The 19,367-nt window shown below is 50.9% G+C and overlaps 3 protein-coding genes across 3 annotated transcripts; 2 read left to right on the forward strand and 1 right to left on the reverse strand.

Annotated features, from left to right (window-relative positions):
* Positions 1–954: 954 nt before the first annotated feature.
* Positions 955–2,748, forward strand: LOC149271209 (fas apoptotic inhibitory molecule 1). Its single transcript, XM_089507544.1, has 5 exons — positions 955–998; positions 1,539–1,674; positions 1,957–2,185; positions 2,296–2,345; positions 2,599–2,748. Exons 1-5 carry the CDS (start codon positions 955–957, stop codon positions 2,746–2,748), a joined length of 609 nt encoding a protein of 202 aa, XP_089363670.1.
* A 1,473-nt stretch (positions 2,749–4,221) lies between these two features.
* On the reverse strand, positions 4,222–9,870 carry LOC149271210 (protein mono-ADP-ribosyltransferase PARP9-like). The gene is made up of 9 exons (XM_089507538.1): positions 8,995–9,870; positions 8,105–8,326; positions 7,387–7,602; positions 6,953–7,016; positions 6,620–6,870; positions 6,033–6,204; positions 5,576–5,721; positions 4,878–5,049; positions 4,222–4,538 (listed from the first exon to the last, which is right to left on the reverse strand). The coding sequence occupies exons 1-9, from the start codon at positions 9,868–9,870 to the stop codon at positions 4,222–4,224; spliced, it is 2,436 nt and encodes an 811-aa protein (XP_089363664.1).
* Positions 9,871–11,584: 1,714 nt separating this feature from the next.
* LOC149271211 (E3 ubiquitin-protein ligase DTX3L-like) lies at positions 11,585–18,894 on the forward strand. The gene is made up of 5 exons (XM_089507539.1): positions 11,585–11,828; positions 12,628–12,869; positions 15,183–16,535; positions 16,798–17,015; positions 18,825–18,894. The coding sequence occupies exons 1-5, from the start codon at positions 11,585–11,587 to the stop codon at positions 18,892–18,894; spliced, it is 2,127 nt and encodes a 708-aa protein (XP_089363665.1).
* The last annotated feature ends 473 nt before the right edge of the window (positions 18,895–19,367 follow it).

Genomic DNA, 19,367 nt, shown 5'->3' on the forward strand with positions numbered 1-19,367 from the left:
GCATAGCCCTGCCCTCGAGGAGCCCTAAAAGGACCACACTGCACAGTGAGTTGATCCCCTCCGAGTGTATATCGAGCTCACCCCCTCCCAAGTGCACAAAATAGCTGATCCCATCTCACCAGCCCGTGACTGCAAAGTGAGCTCGCGACGTGGACTCGCCTCAGCAGCCGCCCCCCATCCCCAGGGCAGTGTGAGCGGGCCCAACCCCCCTCCCTACACTGCACAATGATACAGCCTGGAGCTTCCGTCTCTCCCAGCCGATGGTGCTATTGGTGTCTCCATGGCAACCGCTCTGTAACCCGAGTGTGGTCTTTCCAACCAATCATACCAAAGATATTAAACTTCTCCTGATTGGCTGTAGCTTTCAGTAGGTTTGTCTGTGGTCCCAAGCGCTTCCGGTCTTCCTGTTGCCCTGGTAGCACAGACCGCTACACACGGAACTTCCGGCCGGGTATAGGTGAGTACGGGGGCCACACGGGCCACACTGTCTATTCTCATTTACAACAGCGTAAAACCCGCCCCAGTCCCTCCGGAGCCAGTCCTCATAACGCAGTCACATCCCCCACATTATATAGAGACCCGCGCTGTCTGAGCCTGTCCTGTTTTGACATGGTTTGGTCCTGTAACCCCTTGTTTGCCGGTGTGATGTACGCCAGTTGGTCCTGTAACCCATTGTATGCCGGTGTGATGTACGCGAGTTGGCCCTGTAACCCTTTGTATGCCGGTGTGATGTACCCGAGTTGGTCCTGTAACCCTTTGTATGCCGGTGTGATGTACGCGAGTTGGTCCTGTAACCCTTTGTATGCCGGTATGATGTACGCGAGTTGGTCCTGTAACCCTTTGTTTGCTGGTGTGATGTACGCTGGTTGGTCCTGTAACCCTTTGTGTGCCGGGCTGCGCTCACTCTGCTCTCGTCTTGTCTTCCTGCTGCTTTTAGCGCCTGTTTTTGTTTCCATGGCGTCTCGCGAGGAGCTCACAGTCCATGAAGATGAAGTCAGGTAACTACCTCCGGCCAGCGGGGATCTGGGGTCCTCGGGGTTCCTCCGGCCTCCTTACTTCCTAGCGGGATTGAGAGTATTCCGTACCCCGGGAGATCCGGATTCGGTTACACTTTGTAAGTGCTGCCCTCGGCCCCTGTGGACAGCCCCTTCCAGGTGGGTTTGTTGCCACGCAGTGGGCTGGCGGGGTCTCTGCAGGGTATGAACACCCGTGGGCATTATATAGGGGCCGATCGGTTGCTCTGTCAGAGGGGTCGGGGCCTGACGTGGCCACCTCTCACAATATGGGAGGGTCGAAGAAGTCAGGGTTCCCCGGGGCCCCTCCATGTGTATAAAGCATACAGCGCAGAGCTCAGTAGTCCCGGGGAGTCTCTGTAATCCTCGCCTCTCCCGGGTGCGTCTCTTCTGCCGATTCCTAATCCGTCTTCTCCAGGTTCTAATCCTACTAAAACCAGGTGTTCTCCGTGGCTTTAGCGTGTGAGGCTGACACGCGCTGCACCACGTGTGTCTTCTGTAACGTGTCCTCGCTCTGCTCCTCAGGTCTCGTTACGGACGCCTAGAAAAGATGTCTGATTTAGTTGCTGTCTGGGAGATCGCTTTGAGCGACGGGATCCACAAGATTGAATTTGAGCACGGAACCACGTCGGGAAAAAGAGTGGTGCACGTGGATGGGAAGGTAATCCTGAGCCGTGTCCCTGATGGGATCTCCGTTATTCCTCCTCTCAACCCTTTAAACCATTTTTTGTTTAGGCAGAATGTGATCCGGCCACGAGCCCCTGGCCACGAGCACTGACCTGTCTATAGGTGATGGTGAGAGAGCTGCTTTCTGATTGGCTGAAGTTGCTTTTGCTTATTTTTTAGATTAGGGGCCAGAGAGAATTTATTAAACGCCCCCCCCCCTTTATATTATTTGTAAACCGTCCACAGGGTTAATTTGTCCACGTTTCTCCGTGTCCAGGAAATTATTCGCAAAGACTGGATGTTTAAACTCGTGGGAAAAGAAACCTTCCCGGTGGGAGCCTCGCAGACGAAGGCCACGATTAACATTGATGCCGTCAGTGGCTTCGCCTACGAGTACACGCTGGAGGTCAACGGCAAGAGCCTGAAAAAGTACATGGAGAACCGTTCCAAGACCACCAACACGTGGATCCTGCACGTGGACGGCGAGGATTGCAGGGTGGTGCTAGGTAACGCAGCGCTTTAGTTGCCTGGCCTGAAACGGAGTTGGTTAAGAATACTGTGTAGTTCGTGGCGCGTTGCGTGGCGCGATCTGAATTAACCAGAGTCTGTGTTTCAGAGAAGGACACGATGGACGTTTGGTGCAACGGCAAGAAGATGGAGACGGCGGTGAGTATCGGATAAAGCATCCCAGGGATGGGGGGGGCGCAGTTAATCCGGTGATGGGAGCCGGGGGGGGTCAATTTGATAACTCATGGCTCACGGAGATGCTCGGGGGCCGGTGTGGCTCCTCCTCACTCCAAGCCAAACTCTATTTTTAAAAAAATCCTTTAGTATTTTCTTTCATTTTTATTTTGCGTGTAAAGTGGCCCCCGCTTCTCCTTTGACGCCCCCGCCCCCTCCTGACTCTCTGTCTCCGCAGGGGGAGTTTGTGGAGGACGGCACGGAAACGCATTTCACGATCGGAGAACACGATTGTTACATCAAAGCCGTGAGCAGCGGGAAGCGCAGGGAGGGCATCATCCACACGCTGATCGTCGACGAGCGAGAAGTCCCCGAGAGCGTGGAGTAAGAGAGCTGTCCGTGCGCACAGAGCGGGGGCCGCGCTAGAACTGTTTAACCTCTTCCCTGCCATTAGTAAAGTCCCCCCTCCCCCCAGCACATACTGTAGTGTGTGGCGGCGCTCTGCGTGGCGCCCGGCGAAGAGGTTCTAACGTCAGCTTAGCGGATGTTCGTATCTAGAGCAGCCTGGAGTCTTTTGTGTGAATGTTTTAGAAACAGACAGGACGGGGAGGGAGGGAAGCGTCGGCCATCAGGGGCCACAGGAAGTGATGGCTGGAGGGAAGGACATTACATATGCGCATGCCCTCAACGGGCTGCGCACTTCCTGGGTGAACAGGAAGTGAGGCGGTGAAGGGGAACGAGCCTATAGCTGCACACCTGTGTAAAAGCCTCTTCAAGGAAACATTTACTGTCCGATTTATACAGAACTTTATTTAAAAAATGTTTTATTTCAAATTATATTTTTTCATTATTTTAACAAAATGGAAATGTTATTTATTATAAACCCCAAACCCTGAATTTCCTGCGTCTGGCCCGGTAGCCGAGTACCCCTGTGTGCCCTTCCTTCCCTCTCTTTTATCTATACATTATACAGGGGGCCGGTCACTGATTTATCTATACATTATACAGGGGGCCGGTCACTGATTTATCTATACATTATACCGGGGGCCGGTCACTGATTTATCTATACATTATACCGGGGGCCGGTCACTGATTTATCTATACATTATACCGGGGGCCGGTCACTAAATCGCAGTGAAGGCTGGGGAAGGACATGCACACTCCTAGTTTATCGAATTAACCCCCGTCTGTTGGTGTCCAGCTGTCTGTGTAAAATTCCCAAGACAGCAGTAGCTATGATGTCATCAAATTGTAAGTAATGATGTCACAGCCAATGAGCTGCTGGTGATTTGAGGGCAGACAAAATAAATGATCTCTTAGACAGGAGAGACGCCCACCGGACTGGATCAATAATCACATTTATTTCAGAAATATATAAAGAGTGTTAGAAAAAATATACAAAGCCGTCAATTTACTGATTTCTGTATTTTTGTAAAGATTTTTGCTTTTAAAAAACATTTAATTTCAATAAACAAAGTGATTGGGTTACTGCGTCTCATCCGAGTTTCTATATTTTTTTACTTTCTCCCCTCTTAAAAATCAATTTAAAACGATATTTTACCCCCCACACCGCTGTCACGGCCTGGTTCTTTTGTCACGTGACAATTAAGGCGTTCCCGGCAAAAATGTAAGAGTAAATTACCTCTGGGAAATGTTGTTTCTAATTGAGTTATAAAAAGTGTTAAAGGCACAAGAGGTAGAACAGCAGCTTTAAACAACACGGCTTTCTTTTTCCTCAATCCTGCTGTGACATCTGAACAAGAAACCTCTGAGGCTTTGAAAGTTGATTGTAAAGCTCGTTCTCTAAATCCCTCGGTCGCTAACCGGCTGATAATGATAGAGCGGGGAACCCGAACTGTATTTAGATTTTAAACGTAGGAGCCGCGGGGCCGTTCTCTTTACAGGTGAAGAGGAAGCGCGGGAGAGCGCGATAACGGTCAAAAATGACAAAGGTTTTAGGACCTGACGCCGAATCCACCAAACTTTCGTAGAGCTCTAATTCGTCGGAGCCCACGGCGGGCGGCAGGGGACAGGCGCTCCTTCCTTCGGTGAATTTACCGACCGTGACCTCAGCTTGGAAGATATAAACGAGGCTGCCGGGGTCTCGGAGCGCGGCCCCCCCCTCCAGCGCGTCGGTGAGGCTTCTGTGGAAATAAATCCCGGCTCCGTACTTCGAACCTGAAATAGAGAGAAAAATAAAAAATGTGAATTTTACACGATTTACACGGATGTTTAACACGCGGCGCGGGGAAGCATTCATTCTGCTGTAAAGCAACAAGCAGCGGGGGGGTTGGGTGCTGGGGGCGGAGTCTGCATTTCCCAGGACCGCCTACAATGGCGACCTCCAGGTCAGCAGAGAAATTGGGGCAAATGGGACAATAAGAACAAAAAAACCATTTCTTAGCTGCTATGTGACATCACATGCGGGTGGTTCATATTCCCTCTCTGACATCATGACCATACATGCAAATGACCTGGGCAGTGTGGGAGGGGTTACTACCACCTGTCTCCACCCACCTACGGCACATGAGTAGAGTCTGTGAAATCCCACTGTGCAGATTGGCCGGCAGCACTCGGCAGGAACGCGCATGTACAACGTGCGAACGCCGCTTCCCGAGGTGCAAAAGTCCTTGTTCCCTTTTTTTGATCGGTTAACGGCAGCGAGGGGGCCGTTCTCTATCCTCTCCATCTGAAACAATAAAAAAAGTGAAGCGGGCAGCCGACGGCCCCCGAGTCCCCTCACCCCAGGGGTGCCAGGAGAGGGGCAGGACCCACTGGCAAACACGCACACATTATAAACACGCACACACACTGCACACAGGAGGGTTAGGAACTGACAGCCAGACTGGTGCAGCCCTAGGGCCTCTGTCCCACTCCCCCCCTGATGTCCCTCTCTCCCCTCCTGATGCCCCTCTCTCCTCCCCTGATGCCCCTCTCTCCCCTCCTGATGCCCCTCTCTCCCCCCCCGATGCCCCTCTCTCCTCCCCTGATGCCCCTCTTTTCTAGGGGCTCTGAATGTTTGCTGGGTATGAGGGTATTGCAGGATTCTACAGCCCATTATTTTTCTGAATGCCCCACCCAGTTACACAAATAACCCCGCCCCAGACACCCCCCTAACCACACCCCCTAGAGCAAAAGTGCCCTCTCTCTATGTGACATGTTGGGATCCACATTACCTCTGACCCCAAACCTAATAACCTCAGCCATCCACGTACCTTCAGAAGCGTAAGATTCGCTTTCGTAAACTCATTCTTTTTCTCTTGAAATTGGAGGCAGCCGCCATCCAGCGTCTCTCTCACCAGCGGGGGCCACGGGGCCGTCACTCGCTCCTGGAATCTGCTCTTCGCGGAATATAAAGGGCCTGAAAAGACAAACAATCTTAACGGACCAGTCAATGGGTTAATAGGCATGGCTTCTGAATGGCACGTGCGGACCCCGGTACCGGCAGCCCAGACGGGAAATCACACGGGATCTTCCCCCGGAGAAACTCAAGGAATCCAAGGCGTACGTCAGGGTTTTTTTAGTAACAATAATGAAAGAGCCCTTAAAGCAGCTCCGCGTGAACCAGAGATATCGGCTTCTCCCGCCACCCCAGGGGATCCTCATACAGGATGCTTTTCTGCAGTAAATATACGTCATGGGGCAGCCATGTCCCCAAAAGTATTTTCTTACCTTGCGTCAGTGATCCCTTCTCCGGGGTAATGGGGTCTGGGTTCTGGTGTCTCTGCGTCCCGTTCACATTGGACCAACGCACAGCGTTCTGGATCAGATCCTCCTCCAGCATTCTAAGGAGCTCCTCCTGAACCCTGAGTAGATCCTTCTCCACCTGTACCACGGCCCTCACCTCAAAAACATGGAGTTTGACAGCAGGTAAGAGCCATTCGTCTCCAGACCTTAATCAGTCGTTGGTCTCGTCTTAGATTCAGGAGCCGTATGTCTTTCCCATGCATGTTTAATACCCTCACTCTCTTCTGCTGGGAGGCTGTTCCACTTATCTACCACCCTCTCAGTAAAGTAAAACTTCCTTCCATTCCATCTCAGCCTCTAGTGTTAGATTCCGGGCTCTTCTTGTAACTTTTCTCCCATCCTTTATTACATTTATCCCCTCTCCCCGTGTCTCTCTCTCTCCCCCATCCCCTCTCTCTTCTCTTTCTCTCTCCCCTGTCTCTCTCTCCCCGTCTCTCTCTCTGTTCTCCCCCCCCCAGGCTGGACATATTGAGACCCCCTTCCTGATGATCTTGATCCTGTAAACGTGTCACCTTCTCCTCTGCGTTCCCCGTTATACTCAGAGAGAAGATCCCATCCGCCAGGGACTCGACCATCTCCACGCCAGCCGCTTCCGCCAACGCGTCGTGTTCCTTTTCCCCAAACAATACGATGTGATTGTTCCGGATGTTCGTGGTCTCGTGGCTCAGGACTGAATTCTTCAGCCAGTTCTCTGCTTCTAGAACATCTTCATAGCTCGGCCCCCTGATAATTGCGCAGATTTCTTCTACTGAGACTCCGGGCCCTGCAAATACATCCAAAATCATGAGTGTTCGGCTGAGAGCCTTGGGCCCAACGCTCCGTCCCTGCGAGCCCCGTGTCCTCACCTTGTGGTTCAGCTGCTTGGATTGGGAATACTCCGGGCATGCGCTGCAGTGTCGCCTTCAATATCTTTAGGGGGAAATTGAAAAAGCAGGTGTTATCATCACTAAGGAAGCACTGGGATTCACTGGGGGCACTGGGATTCACTGGGGGCACTGGGATTCACTGGGGGCACTGGGATTCACTGGGCCCAGCGCACAAAGCCTTTCTATCCTAATCTTAAATGCACTTCCCAGTAGAGCCGCTGGGTGCTGCCTTGGGGTGATGAGAGTCCTGGCCTGACTGTAACAAAGGGGCAGCTGCCGTCTGCCACCTGTGGGGCTCTCAGGGTGATAACTAGTCTGTAGAGGGCCGGGAATCTGGGTGAGCGAGCACTCCAATCACCAAGACACTCAGAGCATAAAGTGATAAACCAGATATGGGGGAAAATGTGACCCACCGTGAACATGTCCGAGTCGCCCGGGTGGATCACAAAGTAAACGTCGAGGGTCCGCACGGCTTCCTGCGCAAACTGGACCACCGTCTGCGTCATGATTTCAGCCACTGCCGGTTTGTGAAATCCCAGAAGCCCCGAGCCCAGCGCGGGGAATGAGATGGAGCGAGATCTGTGTTTCTGCGCCCGGGCCAAGCAGGCATAGATCGCTTCGCCCATATCCTGGGGTTCAGAGGAGAATGGGTTAATGTAACAATCATTACCCTATCCCTGGCATTGTCCCAAGAGCTTACACTCTGTTGGGTGAGTGGGGGATAAAAGCTAAGATCCTGCCACAAAAATCATTTACTGAAATTACCTGAAATTCTGGAAATCTGCGAAGCGAAAATTAACAAATAAAAAGATCCCAGCGACTTTACGAGCAAACGAGGAAGCCCCCTGCAGACCAGCGATAGCCCCTCATCTACTGCTTTATGGCGCTATTACCCTCATAAATATTCCCGCTACATGTTGGGCACCAAGCAGCCTAGCGGCGAACACACCGTAATAACAAGGGGCCGCGCTATGGAGACACAGAGTATCACATACAGGCTGCCCTAAAATCCTCATCCGCTCTCTGCACACGCGTGACCATCTTCATTCTAAACACATGCTTCATACATCTGAGATGGCTTCAGATTTATATTCCCGGCTCATTCCTCCCCGAGACGGGCTGACTACGTACCGACTCTGTTGTGGACCCGGAGTATGATGTCAGTATGACGTGGTAGACGTACTCGCACGGCAGGCCGAATCCTTTCGTGGAGATCAGCGAGGATCCGCGTCTTTGTTTCGACCGATTGATTTCTTCTTGTAGCTGAGATCCGGCTCTCTGCAGAATCGCGTTGGAGATTCTCCCGTAACTGAGATTTAGGTCAGAAGATATCGAGTTTACAATAACTGTGCTCTGTGACGAGAGGCAAAAATTATTATTAGAGGGGTAGTAAGAATTATTATTAGGTGAATCATTATAAAATCATTGGAGGCGTAACAATAATTAGTGGAGAGGTAATTAGAATGATTAGAGAGGTTATATTAACTAATAATGGGGTCATAATTATTAGAGAAGTAAACATGATTAGCATATGATTAGGGAGCAATAATATTTTTAGAGGAGCAATATTTATGAGCTCAGGGCGAACAATAATCAGAAGAGGGGTAATACTACTTATTAGATGTATTATAGCAGAAAGGACGATGCTAATAATACCGGGCCGCGCAGCACAGCGTGAGAGTTACTTGGGGTAAATTCCTCATTCAGCTACAGACACAGATAAACTCACCGGCCACAACGCGGCATCTGCGAATCCCGAATCTGCCACCAGGGGGTGCTGTGACACCGAGACCTATTATCGGGGGCACTGCGCTACCAGGCGCTGCCACCAGGGGGTGCTGTGACACCGAGACCTCTTATCGGGGGCACTGCGCTACCAGGCGCTGCCACCAGGGGGTGCTGACTAAATGGCTCTGGCTTTAGGGACACTGCCTTACCAGATCCCGCTAGGCAACAGAGCCATTTAAATGAGCCCTTAATACACAGCACCGAGTACATCTGACCCTCAAGCCGACACTTACTCTTTGGTCTTCGATGCATCCTACTTGAAGGTGCAGTTTCAGGCCGTTGATCCCAAAGGACTCCGCAGAGAAAGGCGCTCGGTGGGAGGAGGTCGGCGCAGGGACGGGCTGTGAAGCCCCCTCCAGGGACGCTCTGGGGTGATCTCCGGGCCCTAAGATCTGCTCACATGCGCGTGTAATGGCACGAACGGTTCTGTCATCATTATTCACGAACCGGATTTCCCTCAGGTGATCGCATTTCACGCGGCTGCAGAAAGACGCAGCTGTTCGGACGATGATTTCTGCGCATCCGTCCAAAGGGAAACCAAATATTCCGGAGCTGACGGCCGGGATGGCCACGGAGCGGATTCCGTGGTCTCGGTTTACGTGAGACAGAACGCTCTTAATGGCGTCTTCCAGCTGCAACTCACACTTGGCCGGGCTGGACCGATCCCACCTCGGTCCCACGGCATGAATAATTTGTTTGCAGGGGAGATTCCCCCCAGATGTGACGGCAACAGACCCTGTGGGTATCCGTCCGTGGTTAGAAATGTACCGAGCGCTCTCCCGCTGGACCTGCGGCCCCCCGGCCTCCGCCAGCGCCCAGGCAATGCCTCCCACATGCTGGAGATCTTCATTGGCTGCATTCACCACGGCGTCGGCGTCCTGCTTCGTCATGTCCCCCTTCCACGTGGTGATGTTACAGCCTCCGACATTCTTCGCGTAAAACAGAACCGGAGATTCCGAGGAAGAAAGCGTTTTCTGGGTTCTTGGCCCCTGAAGGCTCATCAGGCAGCCAAATTTTCCCCTGAGTACCCGACGGAGGGCGTCCTCGCTGGCAATGAGCAGGCTGTAGGAGTTGGGGGGAAGGACGAGTCTGCGTTCTGCATCCAGCATCCTGCACTGGAAACATCCCTGTGTTAACGGCAGCGGAACCGGCAGCAGATACTTTATAACTTTTATATAGAAGAAGATTCTGTTTATGGCAGCACAATATTATACCCACTAGGGGGGCAGGGGCACTATTGTACTATATATCTATATATATTTATATTTATATACCATACTATAGTCTGCCACCAGGGGGAGCAGAGGGCACTGCCATACTATAGTCTGCCACCAGGGGGAGCAGAGGGCACTGCCATACAATAATCTGCAACCAGGGGGAGCAGAGGGCACTGCCATATTATATAATGTATCCGTAAATAAATCACTGAAAGACCCCGGGCCTCTGGGAATGGCCTATCTTTATTTGAATGATATTTAGTTAGCTGAAAAAACCATTACTTATAAATACACAATATATAGTAACACACGGGGTGGGATAATACATGATCTTTAATAGCACGCGGGACTGGGTAATACATGATATATAATAACATGCAGGATAGGATAATTCATGATATATAATAACACACGGGGTGGGATAATACATGATATATAATAACATGCAGGACGGGGTAATACATGATATATAATAACACACGGGGTGGGATAATACATGATATATAATAACATGCAGGACAGGATAATACATGATATATAATAACACACGGGGTGGGATAATACATGATATATAATAACATGCAGGACAGGATAATACATGATATATAATAATACACGGGGTGGGATAATACATGATATATAATAACATGCGGGACGGGATAATACCTGATACATAATAACATGCGGGACGGGGTAATACATGATATATAATAACACACGGGGTGGGATAATACAGGATATATAATAACAGAGAAGTGATTACAGATTATGCTACACTTTGATATTTATCATAAATTTATATCCTGATAATGATAATTATTTAGGGGTCCTTACCAATTTCACGATGCTCTCCGGTGGTATTGGGGGTGCTGGAATCTGCCCTGCAGGTATTGGGGGTGCTGGGATCTGCTCTGGAGGTATTGGGGTGCTGGAATCTGCCCTGCAGGTATTGGGGGTGCTGGGATCTGCTCTGGAGGTATTGGGGTGTTTTGGGATCTGCTCTGGAGGTATTGGGGGTGCTGGGATCTGCTCTGGAGGTATTGGGGTGTTTTGGGATCTGCTCTGGAGGTATTGGGGTGTTTTGGGATCTGCTCTGGAGGTATTGGGGTGTTTTGGGATCTGCTCTGAAGGTATTGGGGTGTTTTGGGATCTGCTCTGAAGGTATTGGGGTGTTTTGGGATCTGCTCTGAAGGTATTGGGGTGTTTTGGGATCTGCTCTGGAGGTATTGGGGTGTTTTGGGATCTGCTCTGAAGGTATTGGGGTGTTTTGGGATCTGCTCTGAAGGTATTGGGGTGTTTTGGGATCTGTTCTGGATCCTTGTGAATCTGGAAGCTGTTAGTTTCTGTTCACTTTCCGCCCCTCCCTGTTACAGGAATTAAAAGTGAAAGTAAAAGGAGACCGAAAGAGAGACAGAGAGAGCGACAGGGAAACAACTGAGAGATAGACAGAGAGAGAGAGAGAGAGAGAGAGGCAGAGAGACACCGAGAGAGACAGAGGGAGACGGGGAAGGCAGGACAGACAGACAGCAGGCAGGGTGCAGACAGATGGGTGGACAATCCACAGCTGGCGAAAACACATAGATAGAGTGCAGCTGGGGACGGACGGATGGACGGCATGCAGGTTGGGGACGGACGGACGGACGGCATGCCGGTTGGGGACACGGCCCTGATAGTGGACTGTGTCGGGAGTGACGTCGATATCGTGGTGACCGTTCCACGTTCCTGGCCGGAAAAATCCCGCGTAATTCTGCAAAAATATTTCCAGTCGCGCAAGAAGTCTTACGGGGGGGAGTGTGATGTCATCGGAGTGGATGAGCGGACGTACAGAGTGACTTTCCGGCAGAAAGAGGGTGAGTGCGACTTATACGCGACATGCGCAGAGATGAATGTAGAGCGCACGGCGACCCGTCGTATTCTTTACACATAGCGCCAGCATGTTCCGTAGCGCTGTACAGCGCGATACTTCCGTCACTTCGTTCTACGCGGCTTCTCACTTCGTTGAGATTTGGCCCAACCGCCTCTCACTGGCTGGACAGCCCCCCGCGGGGTTAACTGACGTGTTGGCGGAGATATTACACGAGTGGAACCGGCGCCGCCCCTCCAGACATCCCGTTATTTCATTATTTTATTGTCTCTAAACCAGAATTTGTAAAATAAAATCGGGGTTATTTTCAGATTTCGGGGGGGGGGGGAGTTTATTAGAAGGACGTCCGGTGCGAACATTTATTGGTTTTTGAGCAAAATAGCATTTACTGCTTTACCCTGAAGAGGTTTTCAGGGGGCAAATAGTTACCCGGGAGGGCAGCCCCAGTCACCGGACTCTCCCCCTCCGCAGCTTTACAGCCCTCCCTGCTCTTAATGGTAAAAGGTAGAATGGTGGCTCGTGGCGTTGTGGTCGGTGGCCGCGTGGGGTAAAGATTTCCCCCGATAGATGCGGACCCTTCAAGTATTCATATATTGGGGGAGATGGACCCAGTTTGGCCCGGTCTGTACAATGTAACAATTGATGCCAAATAACAAAGAGAGCATTGATTCCTCGGCCGAGCGCTACGGGAAAATACCTGGAAGTGCGCTTAAGGTGTGAAGCCGGTAATAATATCGCAGGTTTTATAAATCACTATATTTGTGTTTTTTTAAAAATGTATTTAGATAAACAAAACGTGCTGCGCAGGGTGAGGAGCGCGATTGAGGTGGATGACAGGACGCTGGACATCGTGGTCGGGAACGAACGGCAATCAGTAACGGCCGATAGGGACGGCGCTTGTCGTCCTAAACTGACGGACAGAAGAGACGATTCCAAGGACCGAAGAGACGATGGCGGACGTCCCAAAAGAGCTGGGGGTCCAACAGGCTTCTCCAGAAATAACCCCCATCGGGATGCCCCGAAAGAGGTGAGAGCCACAGACAAACATCTACAAACACACTGCCTCCACTCCCTAACACCATCCACTAACACACACTCACACTGACACCATCCACTAACACACACTCACACTGACACCATCCACTAACACTGACACCATCCACTAACACACACTAACACCATCCACTAACACACACTCACACCATCCGCTAACACACACTCACACTGACACCATCCACTAACACACACTAACACCATCCACTAACACACACTCACACTGACACCATCCACTAACACTGACACCATCCACTAACACACACTAACACCATCCACTAACACACACTAACACCATCCACTAACACACACTAACACCATCCACTAACACACACTCACACCATCCACTAACACACTCACACCATCCACTAACACACACTAACACCATCCACTAACACACTCACACCATCCGCTAACACACACTCACACTGACACCATCCACTAACACACACTCACACCATCCACTAACACACACTCACACCATCCACTAACACACACTCACACTGACACCATCCACTAACACCATCCACTAACACACACTCACACCATCCACTAACACTGACACCATCCGCTAACACACACTCACACTGACACCATACACTAACACACACTAACACCATCCACTAACACCATCCGCTAACACACACTCACACTGACACCATCCACTAACACACACTCACACTGACACCATCCACTAACACACACTAACACCATCCACTAACACACACTCACACCATCCACTAACACACACTCACACCATCCACTAACACACACTCACACTGACACCATCCACTAACACACACTAACACCATCCACTAACACACACTCACACTGACACCATACACTAACACACACTAACACACACTAACACCATCCACTAACACACACTCACACGGACACCATCCACTAACACACACTCACACTGACACCATCCACTAACACACACTCACACCATCCACTAACACACACTCACACCATCCACTAACACACACTCACACTGACACCATCCACTAACACACACTAACACCATCCACTAACACACTCACACCATCCACTAACACACTCACACCATCCACTAACACACACTAACACCATCCACTAACACACACTCACACCATCCGCTAACACACACTCACACTGACACCATCCACTAACACACACTCACACCATCCACTAACACACACTAACACCATCCACTAACACACACTCACACTGACACCATCCACTAACACACACTAACACCATCCACTAACACACACTCACACTGACACCATCCACTAACACTGACACCATCCACTAACACACACTAACACCATCCACTAACACACTCACACCATCCACTAACACACACTAACACCATCCACTAACACACACTCACACCATCCACTAACACACACTAACACCATCCACTAACACACACTCACACCATCCACTAACACACTCACACCATCCACTAACACACACTAACACCATCCACTAACACACACTCACACCATCCGCTAACACACACTCATACTGACACCATCCACTAACACACACTGACACCATCCACTAACACACACTCACACTGACACCATCCACTAACACACACTAACACACACTCACACTGACACCATACACTAACACACACTAACACACACTCACACGGACACCATCCACTAACACACACTCACACTGACACCATCCACTAACACACACTCACACCATCCACAAACACACACTCACACCATCCACTAACACACACTCACACTAACACCATCCACTAACACAAAATAACACCATCCACTAACACACACTCACACTGACACCATACACTAACACACACTAACACCATCCACTAACACACACTCACACCATACACTAACACACACTCACACTGACACCATACACTAACACACACTCACACTGACACCATACACTAACACACACTCACTCTAACACATATACTGACACACACAGGCACTTTACACGCACACTCTACTGCCATACAGTAACACATTCACATACAAACACACACGCTAACATCATCCACCCCCCTAAAATAATGGAGCTGCTCTCTGGTTGTGGGATGTGTTGGGAGGTGCGAACGCATGGCCTTAACGCCCACGAGGGTCTGTCCCACCTCTGACTATTTACCCCACGCAGACGCTCAGGGGGTACCTGCCGGCTCCTACTTGCTGAATCGGGTCCCTGACGGATACTCACAGGCTGGGGTTTTTACGAGTTTTGGTTTCACGCGAAAGTCTTTTTGTCTCAAAACGAAACGATTGTTTGTGTTTCTTTTCAGATCTTCACTAGAGTGTCCGTGACGCTAAACGCTGATTTCTTTAACAAGGAGCTCATAAGGGGGATGTTGGAGAAATTCCCATCCCTCCGGGTGACCAAACAATCCCCGCCGCGCATCGAGGAGGTGACGGGGACTTTTCATGAAATCGAGAAAGTTCATAAATATTTCTGCGAACGAGTTCTAGAGGAGACTCCTGCGCAGCGCTGGGACAGGAACGCGACTCTCCCCACACCGCTCTATGAATACTTCAGCGAGGTTTATTCAGAGGACATCGACAGAATTAAGAGGGAATGGAAGGTGGAACTCGAAAGGATAGACGAGCCGACAGACCGCACCAAAATAACCATAACTTCCGGAGAATCCGATTCGTACACCGAGGGAGCCCAACAAGCCATCTCCGATGTCATTCAGAAGATCACATCCGACTGGGACCAGACCGTAGCTAGACCCCCGCTCCAAAAAATCCTCTCTGGTCCAGATTTCAGACTGCGCATGAGGAAGCTTTTCCCTAAAACGTTACCCATAGTGCACCGGGACACCGTGACCCTCCGCGGCCCAGCGGCAGAAGTTCTGCTGGCCCGGAATTTCATTGAAGCCGGCGGAACGAACTCGGCTCCGTTTCCAAATCCAGTGACCATCAACAGCTCGACGGCCGCTGATCTGACAGTGAGAGCGAGACACCTGGAGATCGTAAAGAGACTCCGATCCGCAGAGATCAGAGAGATCGAGCAGAAATATAACGTGACGATGGAAGAGACGGCCTCGGGTCCGAAGGAGGTGTGCGTGAGATTCAGCCGCGCAGGTGGACAACTTGACCTCGGAGCGCATGCATCTCAGATCTTCCTGTGTTTGCTGCAGGCGACCATCGCTGAGGCAGGGGGGCAAGACTTTAAAGAACGGATCCTGCCGGAAGGAACCGACATCAAGTCTAAATGCAGCGGACAAGAAGCCCCAACCACGTCTTCCAGCCGCACATTAAATGATGAGAGTAATCCCTCCCGGCCCCCAGGAGGAAGCCGCTTAGGAGACGGGGCCACAGGAGAAAAGCCCACGGACACCGGCCAAGAGAATAAGAAGAGCGCAGACGAGGAGGAGGAGCGCTGTCCCATTTGCCTGGACGCTTTCACAGAGAGAGAAGTTCTGCCCAAATGCAATCACGCATTCTGCAAAACGTGTTTAGAGAGCTGCATGGCGTCCAAACCCGTGTGTCCGGTCTGCAACGTGGCCTACGGAGCGGTTACCGGAACCCAGCCGGACGGAACCATGAAAGAAACTATTCTGACGTTTTCTCTGCCGGGATATCGGTGCAAAACCATCCAAATTACATACGTGATCCCCAGCGGTACCCAGGGGGTAAGAGCACACGGGAGACTCATCGTAAACCATATATCACATACCTGCAGGGGTATAAGGGGGTCTCAGGGAGGCGCAGCACGGCTGGGGGGCATTAAATATACGGTATATATATATATGTGTTGGCTTTGGCCGGGTTTATGAGGATCAGAGCTACTTTCCACAGTCTTGGCCGCTAATCGTCTTTTATCCGCTTTCTGCCCCAATCTCTTCCAATAATTTTTCATCTATAAAACATATTTTTTATTTTGTGATTATTCAGCCAAATCACCCCAATCCAGGACGAGGATTCCCCACAACGTCCCGTACGGCGTATTTACCCGACGACCAGGAGGGCCGAGAGGTTCTCCTCCTGCTGAAAAAAGCTTTCAACCAAAAATTAATCTTTACGATCGGCGAATCCCGAACCACCGGAGCGACCGACTGCGTCACCTGGAACGACATTCATCACAAGACCCACATTAATGGCGGCCCATCCACGTAACGCCCCGTTCAGTGATAATATACAGGGCGGGGGGGTATCTGTGTTATATACAGGGTGGGGGGTATCTGTGTTATATACAGGGTGGGGGGTATCTGTGTTATACACAGGGTGGGGGGGGTATCTGTGTCATACGCAGGGTGGGGGTAATCTGTGGTATATACAGGGTGGGGGGTATCTGTGTTATATACAGGGTGGGGGGGTATCTGTGTTATATACAGGGTGGGGGTATCTGTGTTATATACAGGGCGGGGGGTATCTGTGTTATATACAGGGTGGGGGGTATCTGTGTTATACACAGGGTGGGGGGGTATCTGTGTTATATACAGGGTGGGGGGTATCTGTGTTATACACAGGGTGGGGGGGTATCTGTGTCATACGCAGGGTGGGGGTAATCTGTGGTATATACAGGGTGGGGGGTATCTGTGTTATATACAGGGTGGGGGGGTATCTGTGTTATATACAGGGTGGGGGGTATCTGTGTTACATACAGGGTGGGGGGTATCTGTGTTATATACAGGGTGGGGGGTATCTGTGTTATACACAGGGTGGGGGGGTATCTGTGTTATACACAGGGTGGGGGGGTATCTGTGTTATACACAGGGTGGGGGGTATCTGTGTTATATACAGGGTGGGGGGTATCTGTGTTATATACAGGGTGGGGGGTATCTGTGTTATATACAGGGTGGGGGGTATCTGTGTTATACACAGGGTGGGGGGGTATCTGTGTTATACACAGGGTGGGGGTATCTGTGTTATATACAGGGTGGGGGGGTATCTGTGTTATACACAGGGTGGGGGGTATCTGTGTTATACACAGGGTGGGGGGTATCTGTGTTATACACAGGGTGGGGGGTATCTGTGTTATACACAGGGTGGGGGGTATCTGTGTTATACACAGGGTGGGGGGTATCTGTGTTATACACAGGGTGGGGGGTATCTGTGTTATACACAGGGTGGGGGGGGTATCTGTGTTATACACAGGGTGGGGGGTATCTGTGTTATACACAGGGTGGGGGGGTATCTGTGTTATATACAGGGTGGGGGGTATCTGTGTTATATACAGGGTGGGGGGTATCTGTGTTATACACAGGGTGGGGGGGTATCTGTGTTATACACAGGGTGGGGGTATCTGTGTTATATACAGGGTGGGGGGGTATCTGTGTTATACACAGGGTGGGGGGTATCTGTGTTATACACAGGGTGGGGGGTATCTGTGTTATACACAGGGTGGGGGGTATCTGTGTTATACACAGGGTGGGGGGGTATCTGTGTTATACACAGGGTGGGGGTATCTGTGTTATACACAGGGTGGGGGGTATCTGTGTTATACACAGGGTGGGGGGTATCTGTGTTATACACAGGGTGGGGGGTATCTGTGTTATACACAGGGTGGGGGGTATCTGTGTTATACACAGGGTGGGGGGGGTATCTGTGTTATACACAGGGTGGGGGGTATCTGTGTTATACACAGGGTGGGGGGGTATCTGTGTTATATACAGGGTGGGGGGTATCTGTGTTATATACAGGGTGGGGGGGTATCTGTGTTATACACAGGGTGGGGGGTATCTGTGTTATACACAGGGTGGGGGGGTATCTGTGTTATATACAGGGTGGGGGGTATCTGTGTTATATACAGGGTGGGGGGGTATCTGTGTTATACACAGGGTGGGGGGTATCTGTGTTATACACAGGGTGGGGGTATCTGTGTTATATACAGGGTGGGGGGGTATCTGTGTTATACACAGGGTGGGGGGGGTATCTGTGTTATACGCAGGGCGCTGTAATATTTTCTGTATTTGTTGCAGGTTCGGGTATCCGGATCCCGAGTATCTGAAACGAGTTCGCGATGAACTGAAAGCCAAAGGAATCGAGTGATCGTCGCGTCCATTAAACCCCCCCCCGGGGCGGTCTCCTTTTTGGGGGGTTTCAGCGTCATCCTTTACCTCAGGTGATTGGTGACCGAAACGCGCGATTATCGGCTCTCTCTCCTCAATAAAAGACAAAATAAAGTCATAAAACAAATCGATCCTTTAATCTCTCTCGCCGGGGGGGGGGGGGGTCAGCGCTCACTACCCCGCACCCTACCAAATACCCCGCACCCTACCAAACACCCCGCACCCTACCAAACACCCCGCACCCTACCAAATACCCCGCACCCTACCAAATACCCCGCACGCTACCAAATACCCCGCACCCTACCAAATACTCCGCACTCTACCAAACACCCCGCACAATACCAAATACCCCGCACCCTACCAAACACCCCGCACCCTACCAAATACCCTGCACCCTACCAAACACCCCGCACCCTACCAAACACCCCGCACCCTACCAAATACCCCGCACCC

Source organism: Sceloporus occidentalis, unplaced genomic scaffold (assembly GCF_023333645.1).
Source record: "Sceloporus occidentalis isolate IW3139 unplaced genomic scaffold, rSceOcc1.0.p SCAF_534, whole genome shotgun sequence".
Lineage (NCBI taxonomy): Eukaryota > Metazoa > Chordata > Lepidosauria > Squamata > Phrynosomatidae > Sceloporus > Sceloporus occidentalis.